This window comes from Hyperolius riggenbachi, chromosome 9 (assembly GCF_040937935.1).
Source record: "Hyperolius riggenbachi isolate aHypRig1 chromosome 9, aHypRig1.pri, whole genome shotgun sequence".
Taxonomy (NCBI): domain Eukaryota; kingdom Metazoa; phylum Chordata; class Amphibia; order Anura; family Hyperoliidae; genus Hyperolius; species Hyperolius riggenbachi.
The window spans coordinates 237,251,632-237,277,683 of NC_090654.1; the positions used below are offsets into that span (position 1 = coordinate 237,251,632).

At 43.3% G+C, this 26,052-nt stretch overlaps 1 protein-coding gene across 1 annotated transcript in view; it reads left to right on the plus strand.

Annotated features, from left to right (window-relative positions):
* The window catches only part of CDKL1 (cyclin dependent kinase like 1), a 94,709-nt gene that overhangs the window by 22,898 nt on the left and 45,759 nt on the right, over positions 1–26,052 (plus strand). The window contains exon 3 of the mRNA XM_068254178.1: positions 24,435–24,556. Coding sequence (XP_068110279.1) covers positions 24,435–24,556 — 122 coding nt within the window. The remainder of the gene's footprint in view (positions 1–24,434; positions 24,557–26,052) is intronic.

Below are 26,052 nucleotides of genomic sequence, written 5' to 3' on the forward strand. Positions count from 1 at the left end.
AGTACTGCAAGATGTATCCCAACTCATTCCAGTACCGCAAGATGTATCCCAACTCATTCCAGTACCGCAAGATGTATCCCAACTCATTCCAGTACCGCAAGATGTATCCCAACTCATTCCAGTACCGCAAGATGTAACCCAACTCATTCCAGTACCGCAAGATGTATCCCAACTCATTCCAGTACCGCAAGATGTATCCCAACTCATTCCAGTACTGCAAGATGTATCCCAACTCATTCCAGTACTGCAAGATGTATCCCAACTCATTCCAGTACCGCAAGATGTATCCCAACTCATTCCAGTACTGCAAGATGTATCCCAACTCATTCCAGTACTGCAAGATGTATCCCAACTCATTCCAGTACCGCAAGATGTATCCCAACTCATTCCAGTACCGCAAGATGTATCCCAACTCATTCCAGTACCGCAAGATGTATCCCAACTCATTCCAGTACCGCAAGATGTATCCCAACTCATTCCAGTACCGCAAGATGTATCCCAACTCATTCCAGTACCGCAAGATGTATCCCAACTCATTCCAGTACCGCAAGATGTATCCCAACTCATTCCAGTACTGCAAGATGTATCCCAACTCATTCCAGTACTGCAAGATGTATCCCAACTCATTCCAGTACCGCAAGATGTATCCCAACTCATTCCAGTACCGCAAGATGTATCCCAACTCATTCCAGTACCGCAAGATGTATCCCAACTCATTCCAGTACTGCAAGATGTATCTCAACTCATTCCAGTACTGCAAGATGTATCCCAACTCATTCCAGTACCGCAAGATGTATCCCAACTCATTCCAGTACCGCAAGATGTATCCCAACTCATTCCAGTACCGCAAGATGTATCCCAACTCATTCCAGTACCGCAAGATGTATCCCAACTCATTCCAGTACTGCAAGATGTATCCCAACTCATTCCAGTACCACAAGATGTATCCCAACTCATTCCAGTACCGCAAGATGTATCCCAACTCATTCCAGTACTGCAAGATGTATCCCAACTCATTCCAGTACCGCAAGATGTATCCCAACTCATTCCAGTACCGCAAGATGTATCCCAACTCATTCCAGTACCGCAAGATGTATCCCAACTCATTCCAGTACTGCAAGATGTATCCCAACTCATTCCAGTACCGCAAGATGTATCCCAACTCATTCCAGTACTGCAAGATGTATCCCAACTCATTCCAGTACCACAAGATGTAACCGTGACAGTGAAGCAGAGTAACTAGAGGGGAGCAGCACCTGCAGGGGGACCCATGGCTGTGGAGGCCCAACTACTAACCTTCCCTTCCTCTCATACAGAGGATTATACTTCAGATCAGGTGGTTTTGTGGCTACACTTGTTATGGGTATGATGAACATGATGGCCACACTTGCTTTATGACCCTTGTGAGATGGGCCCCAAGGCTGAGGAGAGCACCAAGTGGAGGCAAATGAAGGGGTGTGAACATTGGTGGGCCCATTCAAGTTTCCAGGGGGGGGGGGGCATGAAATATAGTTACACCACTGCAAGGAAGCATACTTTTCATTTACTGTATGCTTCACTGTACACCATGCAACACTTTTACAGGGACACAAGTACTTGTTGGTCAAATAACTTCAATGGGGTTGGTGCACTGAGAGCACAGAAAGCAGGCTGGAAAGGCTCTATGGGATCCAGAGTCTTCCCTCTCCATTGGTAAGTATCTTATTTTTCGTAGTTGGCTTCAGTTTTACTTTAAACACTACTGAGTCTGCACAGTGACAAGGGATGGTCAATGAGATGCAAATCATTTTGAGTTGATGCAGAACTATGCAAATGTATGCAGCTTGAAAATGAAACAATGGAATCAAAACCCCACCCTTGCTTACCTGAATGAATATTACTGTTCCTGCACAGCTGTTTGGCATTCATCGTTTCTTTGCCTGTACAGCCTCTCAGCTTTAAGCAATACACTATCTGTATGGCCTACCAGCTTTTAACCCTTTCTCTGTCTGCATAGTTACCTATCATTAACCATTACCAGAAGTGTAAGTACAACTTATGGAGCCCCTTACGAAAATTTTGATGGGTCCCTAGCAGTAATGCGGCGAAACGATAGAATAGGAGATCGGACATGTCGGAAATTATCTATCGAGCCATCTGTCTGTCTCATAAACGAACCGTGTATTCCCAGCATTATTCACGAGCCAAATTGTTTATTAAGATTCAACATTTATTGAATAATTTAAAACGAAGTGACGTAACTACAGCGATCTTGGCTGGCCTGCCCCTCCTTTATGCAAAGTAGCAGTGGAGCAGTTTAATATTTACATCCTGCTTCCAGTCTCCCCTGAACTTCCTGACAGCCATATGCTCTATGCAACATATAGCAAAGCCCCCGTAGGTGCTTGTTAAGCAGAAGAGTGGTAACAAGAGGGAAAAAAAACTTTCAAAAAGACCTTGTATTTTTGAGAAAATCAATGTTAAAATCAGCAGAAATTTCCGTGAAAATACGCCTACCGCACTTCTATTACTGATTTCCGAATTCCAATGCGGAATTGCATTTCCTCAAAATCCGAACGAGCATCCCTAATTATTGCTGCACCTCATTTAAAGTGGAATATAACCCAGCATTTCAACTTTGCTCTAAAACATTATTTACAGCATATTATATGCAACCAGCATTTTTTTTACTAGAACAGCATTGGAAGGGTTACACACAGAGCTTTAAAGTTCAGTGGAGAGAAATGCAGACGCATCCGAAGTTTAGATAGATACATTTAAGTAAACACAATGTAACAAGTGTGGAATGTGACACAAACTCTCTGACTGTGCAGGAGCTGGAGAACAGCCAGAGAGTGTGTAACATTCACCACTTGTTACATTGTGTTTACTTAAATGTATCTATCTAAACTTTGCTGCGGCAGCATTTCTCTCCAGGGAACTTTAAAGCTCTGTGTGTAACCCTTCCAATGCTGGTCTAGTAAAAAAAAAATGCTGGTTGCTTATAATATGCTGTAAATAATGTTTTAGAGCAAAGTTGAAATGCTGGGTTATATTCCGCTTTAAAACTGACAATGTTTCAGTCAGAAACGTTGTCACTGGTGTGCTCCTTTGGACTGGAAGGCAGTGTGCTATCTTTCTTTTTCTGCTTACAATGATAGAGATTGGAAGCTCTTGAGGGCCACATAAAATGGCAAGGAGGGCCCCATTTGCCCGTGGGACTTGTGTTTGACACTGTGCTCTAGACTTACAAGAATCACACGTACAGGAATAGGTGGGAAATCAGCACCTCGTTACTATATGCACCTCCCTCCACCAATGTTGGTTCATCTGTACATAATGGGTGAGTTCTACCTCACTGATGATTAGAAATTTCCTTTGAAGGCAAGTGACCAGTGTGTCGTTCAGGGATTAATTAGTCGGTTCCTCGGTTCCTCGAGACTCCCTCTCTCAGTCAATTCCTCAAGAGTCCTCCACAATCCAATTAGAAGGCATTTCACTGCTCAGCTGTAAATGAAGGTCTCTGTATCACTAATTAGTACATCGGGGATTCATGCAGAGGTCTTCATTTGACAAGCTTTATTAGGGAAGATTACTGGCCTGTCTGCTGGTGTCAGCATTGGCTGTACACATAATTAACTGACATCAAATACAAGTGTCTGTTATAAATGATGCAGGTCTAATCCGGTGCCCACAGAGCAGCGATGACATGGGGATTAGTGGACGTGTTGATGGGGAAAACCATGAAACACACATTCTGAAAACTATTAGTGGACTCATCGAATGCAAATGTTGTCATTGTATAAAGGTAATGGGTTTTTAGATTTTGGTGATTTGGAACCCAGCTTTTATAACCCACTGCCATTATAACCAAACTAGGCTCTTCAATAATTAGATTGTAAAAGAGGGAACAGTTAAGTTTTGCAAGAGATAGCTTTAACTGACTAAAGGTGCTCATACATTTTCCGAAAAATGGTTTCATTGACTTAGCAATCGATGTGTAATTTCGATCGAAAATGGTGGCATTGATTGATGAAGAGTCGGTGTGACGGCCGCACACTATCATTTGATATTTGACTGAGTTTTTTTTTTTTTTTAAATCGATCTGTTTTAACCTTCGATTCATGTTGTACCTTTGATTTATTAGTTGGTTGACGCAAAGGGTTTTGTACTTCGATTGAAAATGATGTCACATGTGCCTGCACCTCTATCTCCTATTGTTTATAGTGCATGGTGGTCTCCATTTTTTTCTCTTTCTGCTTTTGGGTAAGGAGAGAGGAAGATGTCCCTTGTGACGTTGATCGACTGGGATGCAGAAACCTTAGTTGTTGCAGTTTATTTGGCAGAAGCTTTTCAGACCAAACAACACAGAAGGAGAAGAATATGGAACAAGAATTGGCTTATGGCCACAATTCATCATTGTCTTTGCGATAACTTTTTCCAGTTCGTTAAATTACGGAATTCAAAGTTTATTGATTTCTAGTTGTATACATCAAGGTTTTTCCACATTCGGTGTGACTTCGATAAAATATCGATACAATGCGGTAACCATTCGGTAACGTGTCGATATTTCCATTTTACATCGGTAATTTAACACAAGGCCATACGACTCCCGTGGAATTGTGGGTAAAAAGGCAAATTTATATGGTTCTAGACCTTATTCTTGCCCTTCTGCCCCTTTGAATCACTATCAGCTAATACATAACCACTTCAAATGGCTCCATCTTCTCTGTCAGCAATGATCTGACAGGAATAACGACAGAGCAATGAAGGAGATAACTAATCCTAAATTTAACGCTAAACCACGTCCACTTTCATTTTCATAAATTGCACTTTCTTCCTTTTTATCGCATCATTACCGAATGATTACCGAATGCTCGCTAACAGCTGTAGATACGGTAACTTTGATGAAACCTGAAATCAACTTATCGAGTTCGGTATTTTACCGAGCTGTCGGTAATTGATTTGATAAGTCTTGATGAATCGAGGTCTATGTATGGTGACACATATTCGAGTTAACCAAACAGAAGACTATCGCAATTTTGGATATTGGACACAAATTTTTAATTTCTCCTTCAGAAAGTGCTCCCACAAGTAGCAAGCAAGTCAGAAGGCTTCATAGAGCAATCACTGCAGAGGAACGTCTTGGCGTCACCCTCATATTTTTGGTGGCTGGTCATAGCTATGAGGACCTTAACATTTCAATGGCTATAATCAGCCCAGGCTCTTGGGAAAATTAAATATATATACATGGATGCAAGGTTTTGGTTTTTTTTAGAACAGAATTTCTTCTTTTTCCCTGGCATAATGTTATACGGCCCCAAACCTATAGTCTATAAACCTGAGGCGTGGAAAGCAACACATTTGATGGCTTGTGTCCTTTTCATCTGTTACCCATCATCTGTGAGTTCTTGTGTGCTCTACAAAAAGATGTCAGAAATGGCACATGCTACAGTGTACTCAACTGATATGCAGAGAACCAGAGTCACCATAATGACACATTATGTCAATATGGCACCCCATAGTGAATCAGATTGTTGAATGAAGCTGTTAAGCAATCCTTACATTTCGTACAGACATTATTAGACTTTTGGCAGCAAAAATATTTATTCATGATGATGTTGGCCAACAATGCAACATGTACGGGCTTCTTCTACATCCTTGAAAGCTCGTATTGAGTAGCAGTTGGCTTTGTTAGAATGTTTGTAAGCCAACTGCTTTGTTCTCAGCCACAGAATGTGTCACCTGCTCATCCTTGCCTTCTTCAGTCCACTGGACCATAATGCAGTTGGGCAGAGCCTGGTGTGCGTGACCATCACAGGTATCTGGACAGACTGCTGGCTGGAATCACTGAACAGAAAACGCCAATGGAGTGTGAGGGTAGACACTAGATTTTTTGTGGCCCTAGACAATTGTTCGTGATCATCTCACATGGAAAACTAGAGTCTGTTAAGGTGTCCCATTATGTCTTTTAGCAAGCTACTGTATCAGTTCACTTACCAACTACAACTGACTGTTGTTAAGTTATTTTTGCTGCAGCAGGTTCTGTCCTTCCCCACCCCTCTCTATTAAGCAGAAGAGCTCAACAACAGCTAAGCAGCTATTTAAGAACTAGTCCACTCTTGTCAAATGAGAATTGAACAGCCCCTTCTTGGCGTGCCCCCTCTTTTTTCAGCGCTGTGGGCAGGAGGGACATGTGGATGATGATTGGATGATTGCATAGCTTTACAATGCATTCATTGATGCAAATTTAGTGGTGTGATCTGTGTTCACATTTTTTCTGAAATATGACTTGTGTAAGATGGTAAAGTCATCACTTTCTTAGGTTGATCAACAAAATATTGATCATTTTGTCACACTGGGCTTCCATCTAATAAATACAGTATAGTCACAGAGAAGTGCTTCCTTATCAGTTCATCGTTTACAGAAGGGAGATAAAGTATTGACCAATTACTGTGAACAGGAAGTGACTGTATCTCCTCTAAATAGGGGTACATACAGTATATAGCAGGTGTCTGTTGATTTGTATGTCTGGTGGTGCCTATAGTTAGAATCAGAGCCGGGACAAGGTCCTCCAGCACCCAAGGCTGAGACACCAAAGTGCGCCCCTCCACCCCTCCCACCCCAGCCGTCACACACTGATTGCTATTAGAATAAGAGGCGCCCCAGGTTCCCCAACCCCCCGAACACCTTATTCTCTAGTTATATGGCTTGCAGTCACTGCCTTCTATACCATTTTTTTTTATTTCTCTCTGCTTCAAACACAGTAGGGAAATGATAGCTGAGTGAGTTGTACGCCCCTTCCCACACTGTGCCCTGAGGCTGCAGCCTCTTTTGCTTCTGCCTCAGCCCAGCACTGGTTAGAATATCAGTAATGTACTATTACTGATACTCTACTATCAGTGTAAATCATCCCTAATAATAACCCCACTACCTACTCCACATATTATCCCCCCTTCCCCACTTCTTAGGGCTAACACTAAGGGCCTATTCCCACTATGCCTGAATCTGGACCGAATCTGCAGTGTTCCCTTACATACGTTGGAGTTCTTGGTTTGAATAAACCTTTCTGCATCTTAATTGGTATGTCGACATCCATTCCTTTATGCTTGACAATCTTGGTGGAAGTTGTACATCGAACATTTGTCTGAGCTCCCAGTATTGTTTATGGCATTCACCGTATGATGTGCACAGTTAAACATTTTCTTCTCAATAACTACAGCACCCGGTGTACCATAGCCACATTTTACATTGCAGTCTATGGTGACGCCTGGTGTTGCCAATGGGCTGTATGCCAAAATCACCTGATCCGTTTCAGTTGGGCTTAGCTGGCCATTTATGTGTTCAGGATGTGGTCTTCGTTAAAAACAGAAAGTTTTGTTCTTGAGAAAAGTGTTTTCTGATAAAGAAGAAGAAAAAAAACCCTGCCAGTTCTGGTAATCCGGGAGTGGACTGACTTCCTGTCAGTTGGAGTTTATGAGACAAGTCTATGGCTTGTAAACCCAGGTTATGTGTCTCCGTCCCTCTCCAAAAAGGGGCAGCCAGGAATGCCAGTGACTTTTATCAGTCTTAGCAGAACATGTGGAGACCTGCTTGTGCAGTGTTTTCCCTGAGCACAGTAAATAGTAACAACGTGTGTTTATTGATCCTCCGGAATGCCAAGTGCTATCTGCCAGCATGTTTGTGTAGCTAAGCTGCTCTGATCCTCCCTGTACAGAACTGCTAGAAAGCAAATATTTAGTGAACGCTGGTTGTAACCAACAATACCTGGAGGAGATGTGGAGGGACTATGTTTGTGTGTCCTACAAGCCCTGGGAAAGACAGGCCTTCACCGCCTTCTGCTTTTGTTTCGGTCTAAATGGAAAACTGTGTCTGTGACCTGAATAAAAAATTACATGTCCTGCCTTGACATTGGACTTCCTTCCTTTCTGCGAGCAGTTAGCGCAAACTGGGCAAAAAAAAAAAGAAGCTAAGTACAATCTAAAACACAACCTAAATAAAATAGAGAACATTTTTAAGCAGATAGCATAAATAGTAGCAATATTTAAAGGCACAGAGAGAATAGAAAATGGCCCCATACCTGGAATATCTCCAAAACTCTCAAGAGGCAAATCCTGAGACTGAGTGCTCATAACCTGGAAATTGAGCCTGGGAGACACAGACAGACATACAAACCCAGGGAGGAGAGACTGTGCCAACACTGTGAGCAGAAGACCCACAAGGATGAAAACCACTTCCTGCTTCACTGCCCCAAATCTACTGCAATCTGGGAAACCTCCTTTAAGAAATTGATGTAACAATTTCCAGACTTTCACTTATTAAAGTATCAGATAAAATTCTGCATTCTGCTAGGAGAAGAGGAATCCACAGTGACAATCACTGCACACTATGGGCTTAATTCACTAAACCGTGATAACTCAAATATCACACCTTATGAAAAGATATCACACCTTATGAAAAGATATCACACCTTATGAAAAGATATCACACCTTATGAAAAGATATCACACCCTATGAAAAGATATCACACCTTATGAAAAGATATCACACCTTATCAAAGATATCGCATCTTATCAAAGTTAACACACCTTACCAGAGTAGCATGGCGAACGCTACGAACTTATGCCTGCTAATTGGCAGTGGCACTCGTCCTGCCTGTTATAATTTAAGTAGGCCTCAGTTATTTGGACTGAGTCAGTCAAAAAGGCTTGAGGAGCAGACCTGCCCTTTAAGGGGATTTTCTCTTAGAGAGAAAATCTTCAGTTCCTTCAGAACTAGAACATACCAAGAAGCTGTTCTATGGACAAGGCCACAGGTCTCCCTGACCTGGGCATGTACGCCACTAGAACAATAAACATCAGCCATGTTTTATAAATATCCACATTCTTGTATGTATGTCAGAAGCCGCATTGAATATTAATCGAGTAGGTGTGTATGATGACACCACGAGTGGGTCCACCAATAGTCTGATCGAGGGGAATGGCGAAGATGATGTCATATTTAACTCTTTCCTAGTCGGTATTAAAGCCGGAGGGAGCTATGGGAGCTCACTCTGCTTCTTACTTGCACACTAGCTCGCAATGCTGACTGGGACCTCTAAGTATGTTCATTCCTTTCTGTAATCTGATATAATGTATGCTGTACATAGGTAGTCTAGTGTAACTTAGGTTAGAAAGAAGGTACCTGATTGACTTCAGCAGGAAGTCTAATCAAGAAGCTTGTAACGCAACATGAAGATTGGCGTGGCTAGGATATGATGAACTGTGTCTATCTGTATTTCTGTTTCCTGAATAAACTCCGTAAACATTGAAGAAGCCTGAGAAAAGTCTATCTCCTGCTTGCTGTGTTGAGAGTCAAGTTATCTCACTGTCTGTGAGATGCAACTATAAGAAGCTGATGGTGTCGAAGCAAGGTGATTTAGAACAGTTTCTAACACTGCCCTGAGCCCCTGCGGGTTTGTAGTGCTTGCTATGCTACTCTAATAAGGCGTGTTAACTTTGATAAGGTGTGATATCTTTGATAAGGTGTGATATTTGAGTTATCCTGGTTTAGTGAATCAAGCCCTATATGTCACAGTATGCTACAGACTTAGAAGTGCATAAATGTCCACGAACTGCTAACCCACTGTACTGCTACCTCACCTCTTTCCCTGTTCCCCATTTCCCATTGCTTTGGCAATGCCTGTATGAATCTTGGTCATGCCAATAAAACTATCTTTGATTTGATTTGACATGCTTATAGGCACCACTATTCAATGTTGTTCCTTAGAAGTGCAATTACTGGAGTTGCACTTGTTCCCAGCATCCCCGCATCATAGTTCAGATCAAAAAACACTGCAAGCATTGTTGCCTTCTTCCTACTACAGATACACCACCGGTCAAAAGTTGTAGAACACCCCAATTTTTCCAGTGTTTTTTTATTGAGATTCAATTCAGTTCAAGTTCAATAAATAGCTTGAAATGGTACAGGCGTACGTAGTGAATTGCCAGAGGTTAAAAAAACCAAATCCATAAGGCTTCCCAAAACCGAAAATAATAATGTGCATTTCAAAACTATACAAAATATCCTTTTGCAGGGAACAAGAAAGAAATGAGTTAGCAACTTACAACGGTTCTGCAGCAATGGAGATCAAAGGACAACTGTAGTTAGAAGAATATGGAGGCTGCCATGGTTTTTTCCTTTTAAACAATACCAGTTGCCTGGCAGCCCTGCTGGTCTATTGTTCAGGGCCTATGGCTAAAAGTGTTAGAGGCAGAGGATCAGCAGGACAGCTAGGCAACTGATATTGCTTAAAATGAAATAAATATGGCAGCCTGCATATACCTATCACTTCAGTTGTCCTTTAACCAAGCATTGAAAGTCATTGCTACCAATTTCTATGTAGTCCCAACTTTTTCTGTTTACTTACAAACCTCTCTGTCTGCATAGAAATAGTATTGCAAAACACACTGGTTCCATATACAGTAGAGTCCCAGTTATTCGGCTAACCAGCAGTCTCAACCAGCACAAATCACAGGCAGAAATCACAGTGGGTAAAGACAACTTCTTAGGCTGTTTGTGGGCTTTGGCTTCCAAGGCTCCCCCAAGGTTAATATCATTTTAATTACTGTATTTTAACCGTTAATACAAAGTTTATGGTATGTATATAGAGTGGGGTTTAGTACTGTATTAGCTAGGTCTCAGGCAACCAAAAAGCACAATTACCTGGCATCAGTCGATCCCTGACGGTGCCGGATAACAGAAAATCTACTGTACTTGTGATCGTTATTTGAACATTATTGTACTGCAAAATGTAGTCTGTTATAAAAATGGCAAGAAAAAGGCAAATAACAATGTAAGAGAGACAGACCCTCATAAGGAACCTCATGAGAAACCTCTGACAGGAATAGGTCTGGCAGACTCAAAGCCACAAATAGCATCAGTAGTCAAGTTTTTGAGAGTCAACAGTCTGCATCCTAGGCAAGTTACGGGACCAGGGTGCGTCTCACTCTGCCCACCTCACTGACCCTTGATTCAGCAGTTATAGAACATCACACCAAGGAACCATCCTTTCATCTACTCGATGGTGTTAAAATATTTCACATGAAAATTAAAAATGTCAAATTTTAATTCATCAATCCATAACACCTTCTTCCAGTTTTCACTAGTCCATTGACTGTATTTCATGGCATCCCAATTTTTCTTTAATCTGACCTGTCAAACCTGCATATCTAAGTCTTCTCTTTATAGTTGAACTTGAAACTAAGACTTGCTTTCAAAGGTGCATCCTAGCAATATAGTCTCACAGTTGTGTACGTCATATTATTTTTCTGAACCTTTTGATGTTGCAGAATTTGTATTATTGCCTTAAAGGACTTACGAGGCGAAATGACTAAATGACGCTACGTAGCGTGGATCGGGGGGGGGGGGGGGGGTTGGCCCTAGAGCTGCGCAGCCGCACTCGTGGCCAGGCGGACTGCGCAGCCGCGGCCAGAGGAAGCGGCCATTTTACGAGAGGCAAGAGAGCCCGACCCGGCCCGTGGGGTCGGCAGCCGGCCCGGGGGGCTAATGAGCGGGGGGACCCGGCGGATCGGCACGGAGGGCGCGGATGGCGTCCTCTGTGCCTTAAAAGATGAGGCAGGTGATTAACTTTTTTTAGTCATTTCGCCTCCTTCTTTAAAAAGAATTGAAACAATTTTAAAAGGGGCACTACAGTGAAAAACTGTACAATTTAAATTATGTGCAAACATAAACAAATAAGAAGTAAATTTTTCCCAGAGTAAAATGAGCCATAAATTACAGTAGGTCACTTACAGTAGGTAGTAGAAATCTGACAGAAGTGACAGGTTTTGGACTAGTCCAACTTTTCATACGGGATTCTCAGCAAGGCTTTTATTCTTTATAAAGTTATTCCCTAAAAAGGATTTAAACAATGATGCTGGCCAGCTTCCCTGCTTCCTACACAGTTTTTTGGCAGTTGGACAGAGCAACTGCCATTCACTAAGGGCTTTTAAAAACCAATATATCCCTGAGAATCCCCTAGTCCAAAAACTGTCACTTCTGTCAGATTTGTACTACCTTCTGTAAGTGACAGCAACATAGGAGAAAAGTAATTTATGGCTCATTTTACTCTGGACAAAATGTACATTTTATTTGTATATGTTTGCACAAATTTTACAGTTTTTCGCTGTAGTGCCCCTTGTTTCAGTAGTACCCTTTTTCTCCAAAAATAAGATCTTCTCTGAAAATGAGACATAGCCTAATTTTTCAGGATTTTTGAGTATGCTCTAAATATACGCCCAACTCCAAAAAAAAAGCCTTAGCTATAGTTTTGTAACAAACGCTGGAGAGGCAGCCGTGTGAACAGCGCTACCACCGCGGCTGCTTCCAGCTCCCTGTTTAGCAATGTATCCGTGCCTCAGGCGGCTAGCACGCCGAGGACAGGTCTGTCAGTTGCACATAGGGTTGCTTTGTCGCGTGCGCGTGCGCGCACAGACAGGACCTTTATGCGGGGAGGAGGCGCGTCAGCTGACCGGCCGGTCGGCTGACGTCAGAGGAGATGCTCGCCGCTCCTCATTGGTTGATAGGAGGGGGGGCATGCCTGAAGGGCCTCCTCTGCTTCAAAAGCCTAGCTGAATCACTCGCAACTTGTCTGCTGTTGCGAATACTCTGTGTTAGCGCTCAGACCCTTAGATAGTTCCGGTGTGCTTTGATCTGGGAGGAAACCGGGGATTTCACACTAGATAGGAATTGTTTGATAGCCTTAAAGATTTACATAACTGTGTTGTTATTTGTGCATGACTCTGGCTCGTTCTGACTACTCTTCTGCTCAGTGACTTTGTACCTCATCTGATCTTGCTGCCGACTCTGCTTGTTTAAACCTTTCTGTCTCTGCCTCCTGATTTTGTACTGCCTCTGTCTGTCTGTTGCTGAACCCGAACTGTCTGACTCCTCTACTCTCACCAGAGGGCCCTTGACTCTGGTCAGGGGCACTGTACTGTTAGTACCCATCAGCTCCTCTGGTGAGGTATTGCCAAAGCTATCAGTACTACTGTTGCACCAATCACTCTTTGCTATTTGTTGTCACATCAGCTTCTTATATACCAGTATTATAGGTGATTCTGCAAATCACCATATAATCAGGTATATATCTGCATTATAGGTGATACTGCAGATCACCTAATAATCTGAATTCTGTTCTTTGCTGACACAAATCGTTACAAGTTTATACAAAAAATCAAAGTAAATACAGACGGTCCCCAATTTGCAAATGACTCGAGTTACAATGTTTCAGTGATACAAAGTTGTCTTCATGAACAAAATATGCAATTCTGTTTGTTTATGACACATTTTTGTTGTTAAATGTCGCAGTATTATATACACTGTTATAAGTAGTTTAAAATACTTTAAAAGCACATTGAAAACAGCACATTGAAAACAACCAAAACATTGCCTGGGTATGTATTTGACTGGTGCTGGCTCCGCCCACTTTTTCTAACCCTAATGCTGGGAATAGACGGTACGTTTGTACCGCTGAATCGAGCCGGATCGACTCCAGCGCGTCCCCGCTCCTCCCCGCGTGCGCCTGGATCGATTCCCGCTCCTCCCCGCGGGCACTTCTTATCTTCTTTTCCGTTCTATTCTATTGTTCTGCCCGTGGTATCAAGCCGGGAATCGATCCGACGGGTGATCGGACGTGTCGGATATTATCAATCGAGCCATCAGCGGCTTGATCGAGCGGTACAAAAACGTACCGTGTGTGCCCAGAATAACACACAAATACTCAATGACCTAGTTTGTGAGCTTTGCGCTCTTTGGCATCAGTAATTTTCATTGAAATGAAACAAATATGTTTGACTGTGGCTCCACCCCCTTTTTTGAATTTGAACCCCAGTCACCCAATGACCAACTGTACCAGGTTTGAGGCTTGTTCCATTAACAGTGCAAGAATGGCAGCAATTAAATATTCCCCTGTAAAATCAATAGGAGAATTTTGATTGGCTTTTGTAGACTCCACCCACTTTTCTGAATATTAATCCCAGTCACTCAGTGACCAACTGTGTAAAGTTTGAGAACCCTACCATTAACAGTGTAAGAATGGCTGCAGTTTACATTTTCCCAGTGAAATTTGTATTTGTCTCGACTCCACCCACTTTTTGGTTATGGGGATAAAAAGTATCCTATATGTTATTCCAAGTAATGTACTACGTGTGTGCCAAATGTCATTCAAATCCGTTCAGCCATTGTTGCGTGATTGAGTAACAAACATCCAAACTTTCGCATTTATAATATTAGTGAGATGTACAAATCCAAAGCTGTCCGAAAGTAAATCATTCATCCATGTTCTGTACTATGTTTAACACAGGACTCAACTTACAAACAAATTCAACTTACAAACAGTCTTCCGTAACTTAAAGCGGAATATAACCCTGCATTTCAACTTTGCTCTAAAACATTATTTATAGCATATTATATGCAAAAAGCATTTTTTTTTTACTAGACCAGCATTGAAAGGGTTAAACACAGAGGTTTTAAGTTCCGTGCAGACGTTCAGATAGTTACATTCTATTTAGTTAGATGTATCTATTGATAAACAGTTACACACTCTTTGGCTGTCCTCCAAGCTCCTTCTCAGTGAGAGAGATGAGTCACAATAAACACTTAAAAGATACATATTTGTAAACAAAAAGTATCTAACTGAAGTTCGGATGCGTCTGCAGAAATCTCTAGGGACTTTAAAGCCCTGTGTAACCCTTCCAATGCTGGTTTAGTAAAAAAAAAAATGCTGGTTGCATATAATATACTGTAAATAATGTTTTAGAGCAAAGTTGAAATGCAGGGTTATATTCCGCTTTAAAGGAATACTATCGATTCACATATTTTTTTCAATTGACACAGGAATTGTTTGGGAAGTGCTGCTAAGTACTGGTGTATACATTTTAGTAGCAACTTCTTTGTTTACTGTTAGCAAAATACATTCAAAGTTTACTGACGCCTAAACTGACGGCTGACAGAGCCATGAGGAGAGGGGAAATTCCCCTCACACTTGATCAGTTAACTCTATGTGTAGCTCTGTGTGTGACAGAGAGAGACAGGACTCAGGAGCTGCAGCTGTTGGGAGCTCTGTTTCTGACTGAAGTGTCTGAAGAAAGCAGAGGAAATGTAACGAATTGTCACAGCTTTTTCATATTGTTTTTGCTTTCAGAGTTTGATATGTTTGATATTTGCTTTCTGTAGTCTGATATGCAACTCTGGCTGTGCATTGAAGCAGACACCCCTTCTGCAATTGATTTGTCCCAATATTGCTAAATCCTACCCTCAATAAATTACAGCTTTTGCCTCTGATATTTTACATGAAAAGTAGGAAAATGTTTACACAGCTACTTAGACATTATTTGTACATAGTCATTTTAGAACACTTGGGTATCGATAGTATTCCTTTAAGCTGTTAATAAGTGGGGGACTGCCTGTAGAGTCCAGGCCGCTATGGTACATGTAGAAAAGTAATATCAAATCGTAATAGAATGCAGCAGGACATATGGTCCCTTCACCTTGGAAAGTAGATTAAAAAAATTGCGCTCACACGATCCAAAACAAGGGTTGGCAATATCATAAACTCTCAGCATCAGTAAAGCTCCATTCATAGAGTAAAACCATTTTTACTTTAATATGCATAAAACAAAATTCACTTTGATATGTATAAAAAACCATTGCTCATACATGCCAAATATGTACAAAAAAGCTCTGAGTTTTTTATATGGGTTCTCTGTTTTGGTGGCCCAGACAGGCTTTGCTTGCTCCTCTGGTTCCCTGGTGATATTCTAGCAACTGCACACTCAGCTCTCCGTCCACCACAGATACGATTCTTCCAGGATCCACCCAACTAGTTTTGTCTATTGACTCATCAAGTGCACCTGAGGAGGGCTATGCACATGGTGACCAGAATGTCACTAGGATCCCAGATGAGTGAGCAGACCCTACCTAGGCCACCAAACCGGGGGATAGCTTGTATAAAAAAAAAACCTCATAGCTCTTTATTACATCTTTGGCATGTAAGTGCAATGTTTTTTTATACACATTAAAGTGAAATGGTTCCTCTGGTTAAGACGCTGAGCACATGCACTTCTTTGATCGACCAGGTTGAGACCTGTCTTGAGTGGAACCTGTCCTGTTATACCACTGTATGGTCTTGGCCACTGTGCTGCAGCTAAGTTTTAGGGTGTTGGCAATCCTCTTATAGCCTAGGCCATCTTTATGTACAGCAACAATTCTTTTTTTAAGCTCCTTAGAGAGTTCGCTACCATGAGGTGCCATGTTGAAGTTCCCGTGACCAGTATGATAGAGTGTAAAGCTCAACACACACCATGCAATCTTGGTTGTACAGATTTACCAAATCTATGTAGTATAAGGGCCAACAGATTGATAATACCTTTAATGATTGATTGGATAAGCTCTTATACTACATGAAAGTGGTAAGATTGAACAACCAAGATTGTATGGTGTGTGTTGAGCCTAAGAGTGATAACACCAAATTTAACTCATCTGCTCCTCATCCACACCTGAGACTTTGTAAAACTAATAAGTAACATGACCCTGGAATTATTCCAGGGCTGTGGAGTCAGAGTCACAGTTGTGGAATCAGAGCAATTTTTGGGTACCTGGAGCCTGAGTCGGGAAAAAATGCACGGACTCCGACTCCTAATGAATTTAAACTGTAATTAAAATAGAATATATGATAAAATGTTCTATATCTCAGATAGTAGTCATCATAAATAATATATATACACAGTAATAGCTGTGCTTAGTCCACAAAAATGAAATAAACCAATCGAGCAATAGTTACTTGTGCTGCTTCAATAAAGCAGTCCCTGTATTTTTAAAGTCAGATATACATATCTGATTGTGATTTTATATATGATGTGTACACAGGAATCATATATATATATATATATATATATATATATATATATATATATATATATATATATATATATATATATATATATATATATATATATATGTATATATATATATGTATATATATATATATATATATATATATATATATATATATATATATATATATATATATATATATATAATGTGTAGCTGTGTCACTAATAGAGATGGTCAATAAGATAGAAATAATTCTGCATTTATGCTGGTTTATGCAAATGTATGCACTCCCTTTGCTCATGAAGTCAAATAATTTGATATGTTGTTAAAATTTGGTGTGGTGACTACGAATTAAAGGGTACCTGAGACGGATGAAAGGAAAAGTTTTATACATACCTGGGGCTTCCTCCAGAACCCTTCAGGCCAATCAGTCCCTCGCTGTCCTCCTCAGCCAGTCAGCGCAGTCCGGCCACGTGCCGCTCCCACAGGCAGGAACATTCTGCACCTGCGCAATAGTGCTGCACAGGTGTAGTTCGCTCCCAGCGGCAGAGTGTGTGCATGCGCACTATGCCCGACTGGCTCAAGTACCTGGACTCATAGCAGAAGATCCAGGTGGCAGAGGAGGACAGCAAGGGACTGATTAGCCTGAAGGGGGCTGGAGGAAGCCCCAGGTATGTATAAAACTTTAATTTCATCTGTCTCAGGTTTATTTTGTTACACAGTAGTACTATACTCTACATATGCACTCCCCACAGAGCTGCAGGGAATCCACTGAGAATGCTGTGCACATTGAACACAGAGGTGTTGTCTGTCACCCATAAACCTGGTTCAGATTGTGCATGAAGAATGTGTAATAGAGGAAGAATCTCCTCATTCCCCTGCAGAGTACCTGCACATCACTCTTACATGTACCCACAGTTATATTGCCTAGGCGTTGATAGTTGTTCTTTGTTCCGGCCTGTACCTTTTACAAGTACTCTTACCAAAGACTAGTTTTAGTCTATGACTAAAAGTATTAGAGGCAGAAGATGAGCCGGCTAGCCAGGTAACTGGTATTATTTAAAAGGGAATAAATATGGCAGCCTCCATATCCCTCTCACTTCAGTTGTCTTTTAAAATTCCTAAGCGTTGGCAGTTAAAGGGGAACTTCAGCCTAAACAAACATATTGTCATCAAGTTACATTAGTTATGTTAATTAGAATAGATAGGTAATATAATCTCTTACCCACCCTGTTTTAAAAGAACAGGCAAATGTTTGTGATTCATGGGGGCTGCCATCTTTGTCATGGGGGCAGCCATCTTTTTGGTTGAAAGGAGGTGACAAGGAGCAGGAGACACAGTTCCAACTGTCCTGTGTCCTGATGACCCCTCCCAGCTGCACACGCTAGGCTTCAAATGTCAAATTCAAAATGTAAAAAAAAAAAAAAAAAAAAAAAAAAAATGCACCAAAACAGCAGAACGAGAACAACAAAATCAGAAATCCCATCATGCTTTGCACAGCATCAGGGGAAAAAAGCCCGGGCAGTTTTCTTCTGTGCAGCTAAAAATGAGGCTTGTATAAGAGAAACAAAGTTCTGATGCTGTGAAACTGTTAAAGAAACACCAAGCCATTTCAGTGCTGCTGAGTCAATTTTCAGTCCGGAGGTTCACTTTAAGAGATGCATTTCATGTTACATACTTTCAATCATCAAAATTGTAATATGCAAACTAGAGAAGTTGGAGACGGAGGAATCCTAACCTGAGGAGTCGGAGTCAGTGGATTTTTGTACCGACTCCACAGCCCTGAATTATTCTTCACCTAGGGGTATATTCACTCTTGTTGCCATTGGTTTAGACATTAATGGCTGTGTTGAGTTATTTTGATGGGACAGCAGATTTTCACTACTATACAACCTGTGCACTGACTACGTTACATTGTATCAAAGTGTCATCTCTTCAGGCAGGGAACACACTTGACTTTCAGTTTTCCGCGCGCCTTTCTCTGCATACTTTTTCTGCACACCAAGTGTGTTTCCATGCAGGAAACTGCGCACATTTTTTCACAGCAGCTGATGTAAATGATAGAGAAAACTGCCAAAATGTGCAGAGTCATCATGCAGAATGTAAGGTTTTTTTTTCTGCGCGCGAACAACAAAGTAAGTGTGAACTAACACATTGATTAACATGAGTTCTCAGTTTGTCTGTGCAGAAAACGCGCACGAAAACAGTTAAGTGTGTTGTCCCATGAAAAGATAGACGGTAGAATAAAATATTTAGAAAAATGTGAGAGATGTATTCATTTTACAAAGATGTATGTTGTTACATTAAATACACTCAAATGGGAAAAAGCACCTGGAAGGAAAAATACTGCAAGACATCAGTTGCAAAAAAAAACAAAAAACGCAAATATGAGAATGCCCGTGATGTCAATGAACCTACTGACTAACTTGGGCAGTCCATGGTAATGCACTTTCACACTGTGGAAAAAAGCATAAAACTGAGCCTTGTTTCAAAGCCTAAATGGTTTGATGTAAACATGGCCACACTTTTAGCTGTATGGACCCAGGGCCGAATTTGTACTCTTTACCGCCCTAGGCCACTGTCACCAGCCGCCCCCCTCAGTGTAGGTAGCGAGATGACCCCCCCCCCCCCCCTTCCCTCCAGTATAGGTAGCCAAATGCCCCCTTCCCTCCAGTATAGGTAGTCAGATGACCCCCCCCCCCGTATAGGTAGCCAGATGACCCCTCCCTCCTTTCCCTCCAGTATAGGTAGCCGTATGCCCCCTCCCCTCCAGTATAGGAAGTCAGATGACCCCCCCCCCCCGTATAGGTAGCCAGATGACCCCTCCCTCCTTTCCCTCCAGTATAGGTAGCCGTATGCCCCCTCCCCTCCAGTATAGGTAGTCAGATGACCTCCCCCCAGTATACGTAGCCAGATGACCCTGCCCTCCTTTCCCTCCAGTATAGGTAGCCAGATGACTCCCTTAATCCCTCCTACCCCCACCCCCCTTTCAGTATAGGTAGCCAGCTCGCCTTCACACCGCAGCAGCTATCAGTGTCACTCATTTCTCTGCTCGTCTCCAGTGCAGAAGTTTCCTCTTCTTTTCCATCTCCAATGCTGCCCAAGTCCATAGCCGCACAGAGAGCAAGGTGGCCGCTGCACAGTTAGCTAGCAGCAGGGGCGCCGCCAGGCACCAAGCAGACCAAGCGGCTGCTTGGGGCCTCATGTTTTTAGGGGCCTCGGAGTCTCCGTGACGTCGTTATGACGTCACACCGTCACCGTCCTGCCGCAGCAGCTGCTTGGTACTCGGGCTCAGGGGGCGGGCAGACTCCGGCGAGGGGAAGGCTCTGTCCCTGCCCACCCACCAATAGAGCGGCTGCTTGGCCGCTTTAGTTCCGCCCCCGCCCACTGCTCTGCCCACCCTCCCTGAAGCCGGGTGTATGCGCCGCATACTTCCGGTTCTGCGTTCCACATGGACTGCAGGAACCGGAAGTACAAATGGTGCATGACTCCCGGGCCCCGGCAAAGCCACCACTCTCCTTGCCCGCCTGTCTGCCTTCTACCCCTGCTCCCTGCCCGCTCGCTATCTATGGGGGCACCTACTTATGCCTAGCTATCTACCTATGGGGGCACCTAGCTACCTATAGGGGCACCTAGCTATGCCTAGCTACCTATGGGGCACCTACCTACACCTAGCTACCTATGGGGCACCTACCTACACCTAGCTACCTATGGAGCACCTATCTACGCCTAGCTACCTATAGTGGCACCTAGCTACCTATACTGGGACTCCTACCTACCTATGGAGCACCTAACTATGCCTAGCTACCTACAGGGGGCACCTACCTATGCCTAGCTACCTATGGGGCACCTACCTACCTATGGGGGAACCTACCTACGCCTAGCTGCCTATGGAGCACCTACCTATGGGGCACCTACCTTCCTATGGGGGAACCTACCTATGCCTAGCTACCTATAGGGGCACCTAGCTACACCTAGCTACCTATGGGGCACCTAGCTACACCTAGCTACCTATGGGGACACCTACCTATGCCTAGCTACCTACAGGGGGCACCTACTGACGCCTAGCTACCAATGGGGCACCTACCTACGCCTAGCTGCCTATGGGGGCACCTACCTACGCCTAGCTACCTATAGGGGCACCTAGCTATGCCTAGCTACCTATGGGGCACCTAACTATGCCGAGCTAACTATAGGGGACCCACCTACCTACACCTAGCTACCTATGGGGCACCTACCTACACCTAGCTACCTATGGGGCACCTACCTACGCCTAGCTACCTATAGTGGCACCTAGCTACCTATACTGGGACTCCTACCTACCTATGGAGCACCTACCTACGCCTAGCTACCTACAGGGGGCACCTACCTATGCCTAGCTACCTATGGGGTACCTACCTACCTATGGGGGAACCTACCTACGCCTAGCTACCTATGGGGCACCTCCCTATGCCTAGCTATCTACAGGGGGCACCTACCGATGCCTAGCTACCTATGGGGCACCTACCTACGCCTAGCTGCCTATGGAGCACCTACCTATGGGGCACCTACCTACCTATGGGGGAACCTACCTATGCCTAGCTACCTATAGGGGCACCTAGCCACACCTAGCTACCTATAGGGGCACCTAGCTACACCTAACTACCTATGGGGGCACCTACCTATGCCTAGCTACCTACAGGAGGCACCTACTGACGCCTAGCTACCTATGGGCACCTACCTACGCCTAGCTGCCTATGGGGGCACCTACCTACGCCTAGCTACCTATAGGGGCACCTACCTACGCCTAGCTACCTATGGGGGCGCCTATTTACGCCTAGCTACCTTTACTGGGACACCTACCTATTACACTCCTCCCCACTTAGTGTCTGTCTCCCTCCTCCACACCCCATTAGTATCACCCACCTCCCAACCCAGTCAGTGTCACCCTCTCCCCACCCAGCGTTATCCTCCTCCCCACCTAGTGTCATCCTCCTCCCCAACTAGTGTCATCCTCCTCCCCAACTAGTGTCATCCTCCTCCCCTTCCAGGCAATGTCACCCTCCTTCCGCCCAGTGTCGCCCTCTCAGCTGCATCCAGTTTCACTATCCCACCCTACTCAGCAGCTCCATCCCGCCAGCACCCAGTGGGCCAGAACATTTAATTAAATTATGTCTAAGGTAACATTTGCTGCATTTTTATATGTGTATTTTTCATGTGTGGGTGGATAATGCTTACTGAATTTTAACGTGTGGGAGGAAACATTTGCCTAATTTCCGATTTGATGCATTTCATATGTCAAAAGTAAAGTTTGCTGTATTCCATGTGTTAAAATCATTTGCTGCATTCATTTGTCGGAAGTTGGGGTTGTTGCATATCATGTTTCAGATGTAATGGTTCTTGCATTTCATGTATTGGAGGTAATAGTTGTTGCTTATCATGTGTCGGAAGTAAGGTTTTTGCATATCATGTGTGAGAAGTAGGGGTTGTTGCCAGGGCTATGGAGTCGGAGTCGAGGAGTCGGGGCAATTTTGGGCACCCGGAGTTGGAGTCGTTGATTTCATAAACTGAGGAGTCGGAGTCAGGAGTCGGATGATTTTTGTACAAAATCCACAGCCCTGTTAAGTATTAGACTAAGGAGTCGGAGTCGAGAAGTCAAAGCCATTTTGGGTACCCGGAGTCAGAGTTGGAGTCGGGAGTCGTGGTTTCATAAACTGAGGAGTCTGATTCGGAAGATTTTTGTACCGACTCCACAGCCCTGGTTGTTGCATATCATGTGTCAGAGGTAATGGTTCTTGCATTTGATGTGTCGGAGGTAACGGTTGTTGCAGTTTATATGTCAGAGGTAATGGTTGCTGCATTTATTACTTGATGGTCATAGTTGGCTACATTTGCTGCTTTGGGATCATTGTTGCAGCATTTGACATTCTTTTGTCATCTCATGATTACTAAATGGTATGCTAATAAATAGCAGTTTCTGCTGATTTATCATCTGCGCATCCATGATGCAAATCTTCTTTCTCACCACATCATGGCAGAAACACTGCTTCCTTATAGTTTGTGGAATGTCTAATTACTCTTAGGCTCCCTGCACACTGCATGTGATTCCGATTTTTAATCGTTACTGCATGCTGTTTTTTCTGCGTTATTCTGTTGCTAGCATTCAGGGAAAATTGGAAACGCAAATCGGATTTGCAGTGTGCAGGGAGCCTTATGCTGGGTACACACTATGAGATTTTCTGGTCGATTTACTGTCAGATGGATTATTTCCAACATGTCCGATTTGCTTTTCGATTGTTTTCCGAGCATTTTCCGATCGATTTCCGTGCACTTTAATATGAAATCGATCGGAAAATGCTCGGAAAACGATCGGAAAGCAAATCGAACATGTTGGAAATAATCCATCTGACAGTAAATCGACCAGAAAATCTCAGTGTGTACCCATCCTTAGAGTAACTTTGCCTAACTGTTGTGGGAGGAAACTCTGGCCTGCCGCCTCACTGTTATGCGTTACCTATGTTAGCCCCGCTCAAATGAAGTCATGACCATGCCCATTTTTTGCAGCGGCGCGCTACGCGCCGCACTGACGTACCTTGGCACCTATACTGTTGGCTGTGATCAGGCTTGGGGCTGGTGTACCGGGCTGGCTGTGTGCTCTGTTGTGCATGCTTGGCCGTGTTTGCTCCTGCATATCACATCGTTCTGTGCTAGTGCATTACTACCGCCGTGACCTCTTGTGCAGCACTTTACAAAGTACATAGCCATGTCACTGACTGCTCTCAGAGGAGCTCCCCATCTAATCCCTACCATAGTCTAATGTCCTACTTATGTATTATTTTTTTTTCTTTTTTTGGGGGGGGGGGGGGGGGGATTAAGTCTACCGCTTTCTACATTGAAATGTTTTTTTTTTTTTTTTTGGTCCATATTGACATGTAAGCATCATGCAGTTGGCTCCACCCACATGTCATGGCCACACCCTGGCTCCACCCACATGTCATGTCACGCCCACTTTCCCGCGCAATGAACACACCCATTTTTCAGCGCAGCGTGCTTCGCGCGACGCAGGTTGTGGGCTGCAGTCCGCTTGGGGCCACAAAAACCTTAGCTGCACCCCTGGCTAGCAGCAGAGTACCGCAGGTGCTCACCTGATCTCCCTGCATTGCAGCATTTGCAAGCTTGCAAATGCTGCACCAGTTTAGCCTGCTGCTTTGGTGCCCTTCCTCTTGTGGTGCCCTAAGCCCTGGCCTTGGCCTAAACCCGGCCCTGTATGGACCTTTTTCTTTGACCGGAAACATACTGCAATTGAATTGTTGCTTTTCCTTTATAAATTACAACTTACAAAAAAGAGGCGTTCTTAAATTCACAAGATAATAATTTCAGTTTTACGTGACAGTGCTATTGTTCCTCATGCTCTAACGTTTGCGCAAAATTGCACATGCCATCTGCACATACAGCTGTGCTACTGAATCAACCTCAGTTTATGTTCGAATGTTGCTCAGATATTGGGGTTTGTGAATTAAGCATGCTTCAATGTATTGATGACTTTTATTGAATCATCCACAACATTCATTTTACTTTACTAAACTATAATTGTTTTACAGCAACTGAAGCATCCCAACCTTGTTAATCTGCTGGAAGTGTTCAGAAGAAAAAGAAAATTACATTTAGTGTTTGAATATTGTGACCACACTGTCCTCCATGAACTGGACCGACATACCCGAGGGTAAGCGACTTAGTAGAACTTTTTTTTTTAATTAACTAACAGGAAAACTGTAAATAATGATATGTGTATGACAAGACACAGAACATTTATATTGTGCATTTCTCCTGTGGACTCAAAGCAACCGAGCTACAGCCACTAGGACGCGCTCAGTAGACAGTAGCAGTGTTGGCTTACTGAACTGGCTGGCTTACTGAACAGCAAGAACCGAGATTTAAACCCTGGTCTCCTGTGTCAGAGGCAGAGCCCTTAAAGAAACACTGAAGCCAGTATAAAAATGGCTTTTCCCTTTTATTTACTTGAGGCATGTTTGCCCCTGTTAAAATGCCGATATCCCGCGGCAGAACGAGGGGTCTTTACCCCCCAAATCCCCTGTGCAAAATCCACAACTTTCTTGGTCGTGGATTTTGCTGCTCATGGAGGCAGAGCTTTTGGGCTGCAGCTCTGCCTCAATGCGCGTCAATCAGCCGCGGATCTCCGCCTCTCCCCCGCCCCTCTCAGTGAAGGAAGACTGAGAGGGGCGGGGGAGAGGTGGCGATCCACGCGTGTAGAGGCAGAGCTGCTGCTGAAAGCTCTGCCTCTACGGGATGCGCTCCCCGAGTGTGCCCCAGGGGATTTGGGGGTTAAGACCCCTCGTTCTGTCGCGGGATAGCGGTGTTTTAACATGCCTCACATGAATAAAAGGGAAAAAGCCATTTTTAAACTGGCTTCAGAGTCTCTTTAACCAGTACACTATCCAACTACCACCAGAAGAGTGAACATGTAGTTTTGGTGCCATTAGGGTAACTTCCTATTGAATCCGTTGCAGTGTTCATGCGAATCATCACAACAGATTTAAAAATTAGCGTCTCCTGGTAATGCATGTGTTGCAACGCACACTGCCTTGTCGTTCATTTGTAATGTGGGCATAAGGTCCATCTTGTCTGGTAGTGCACAGCTGGGCTTACGTTATATGATGGAACTTGATACACCACTGTGGCAGCATGCCGATGTGAGTGGTCCCATTATGGAATGGTTGCTGTGTGATTATAACGTATGTTATAATATATCTTAATGCATATAGTGTGAATGCTCCCTTAGCCCAAAACCAGGTTACTTTCCTGTGGAATATTGCAGTGATGCTTCAGACTGTGATACCCTAAAATGTTTCATCTTTAACCTAACTCCTTAACCTATCCTAAACCCAACCTCTTTCTGCAAGCCTAACTTGCACCATCCTATTTTTAAGCTTGTCTCCTGAGGCGGGGGAAAAAAAAGTTGTCTTTTCCCGAGTATTGTTAATTCAGAGTCATGTTTTAACCCATACTCAGACTTACCCAGCTATTTTTTTCTTTTTCTTTTTGAATATAGATTAAAGTTCACATATATGTTATTATGGTGTACTGACATACAACTTTTTCTTTTATTGCTATTTCTCTGAACCCCTAGAAGTTCATATTTTCCTTGAGAAGGAAAGTATTGGAAATTAATATAACTACTATATACCTCTACTAAACATT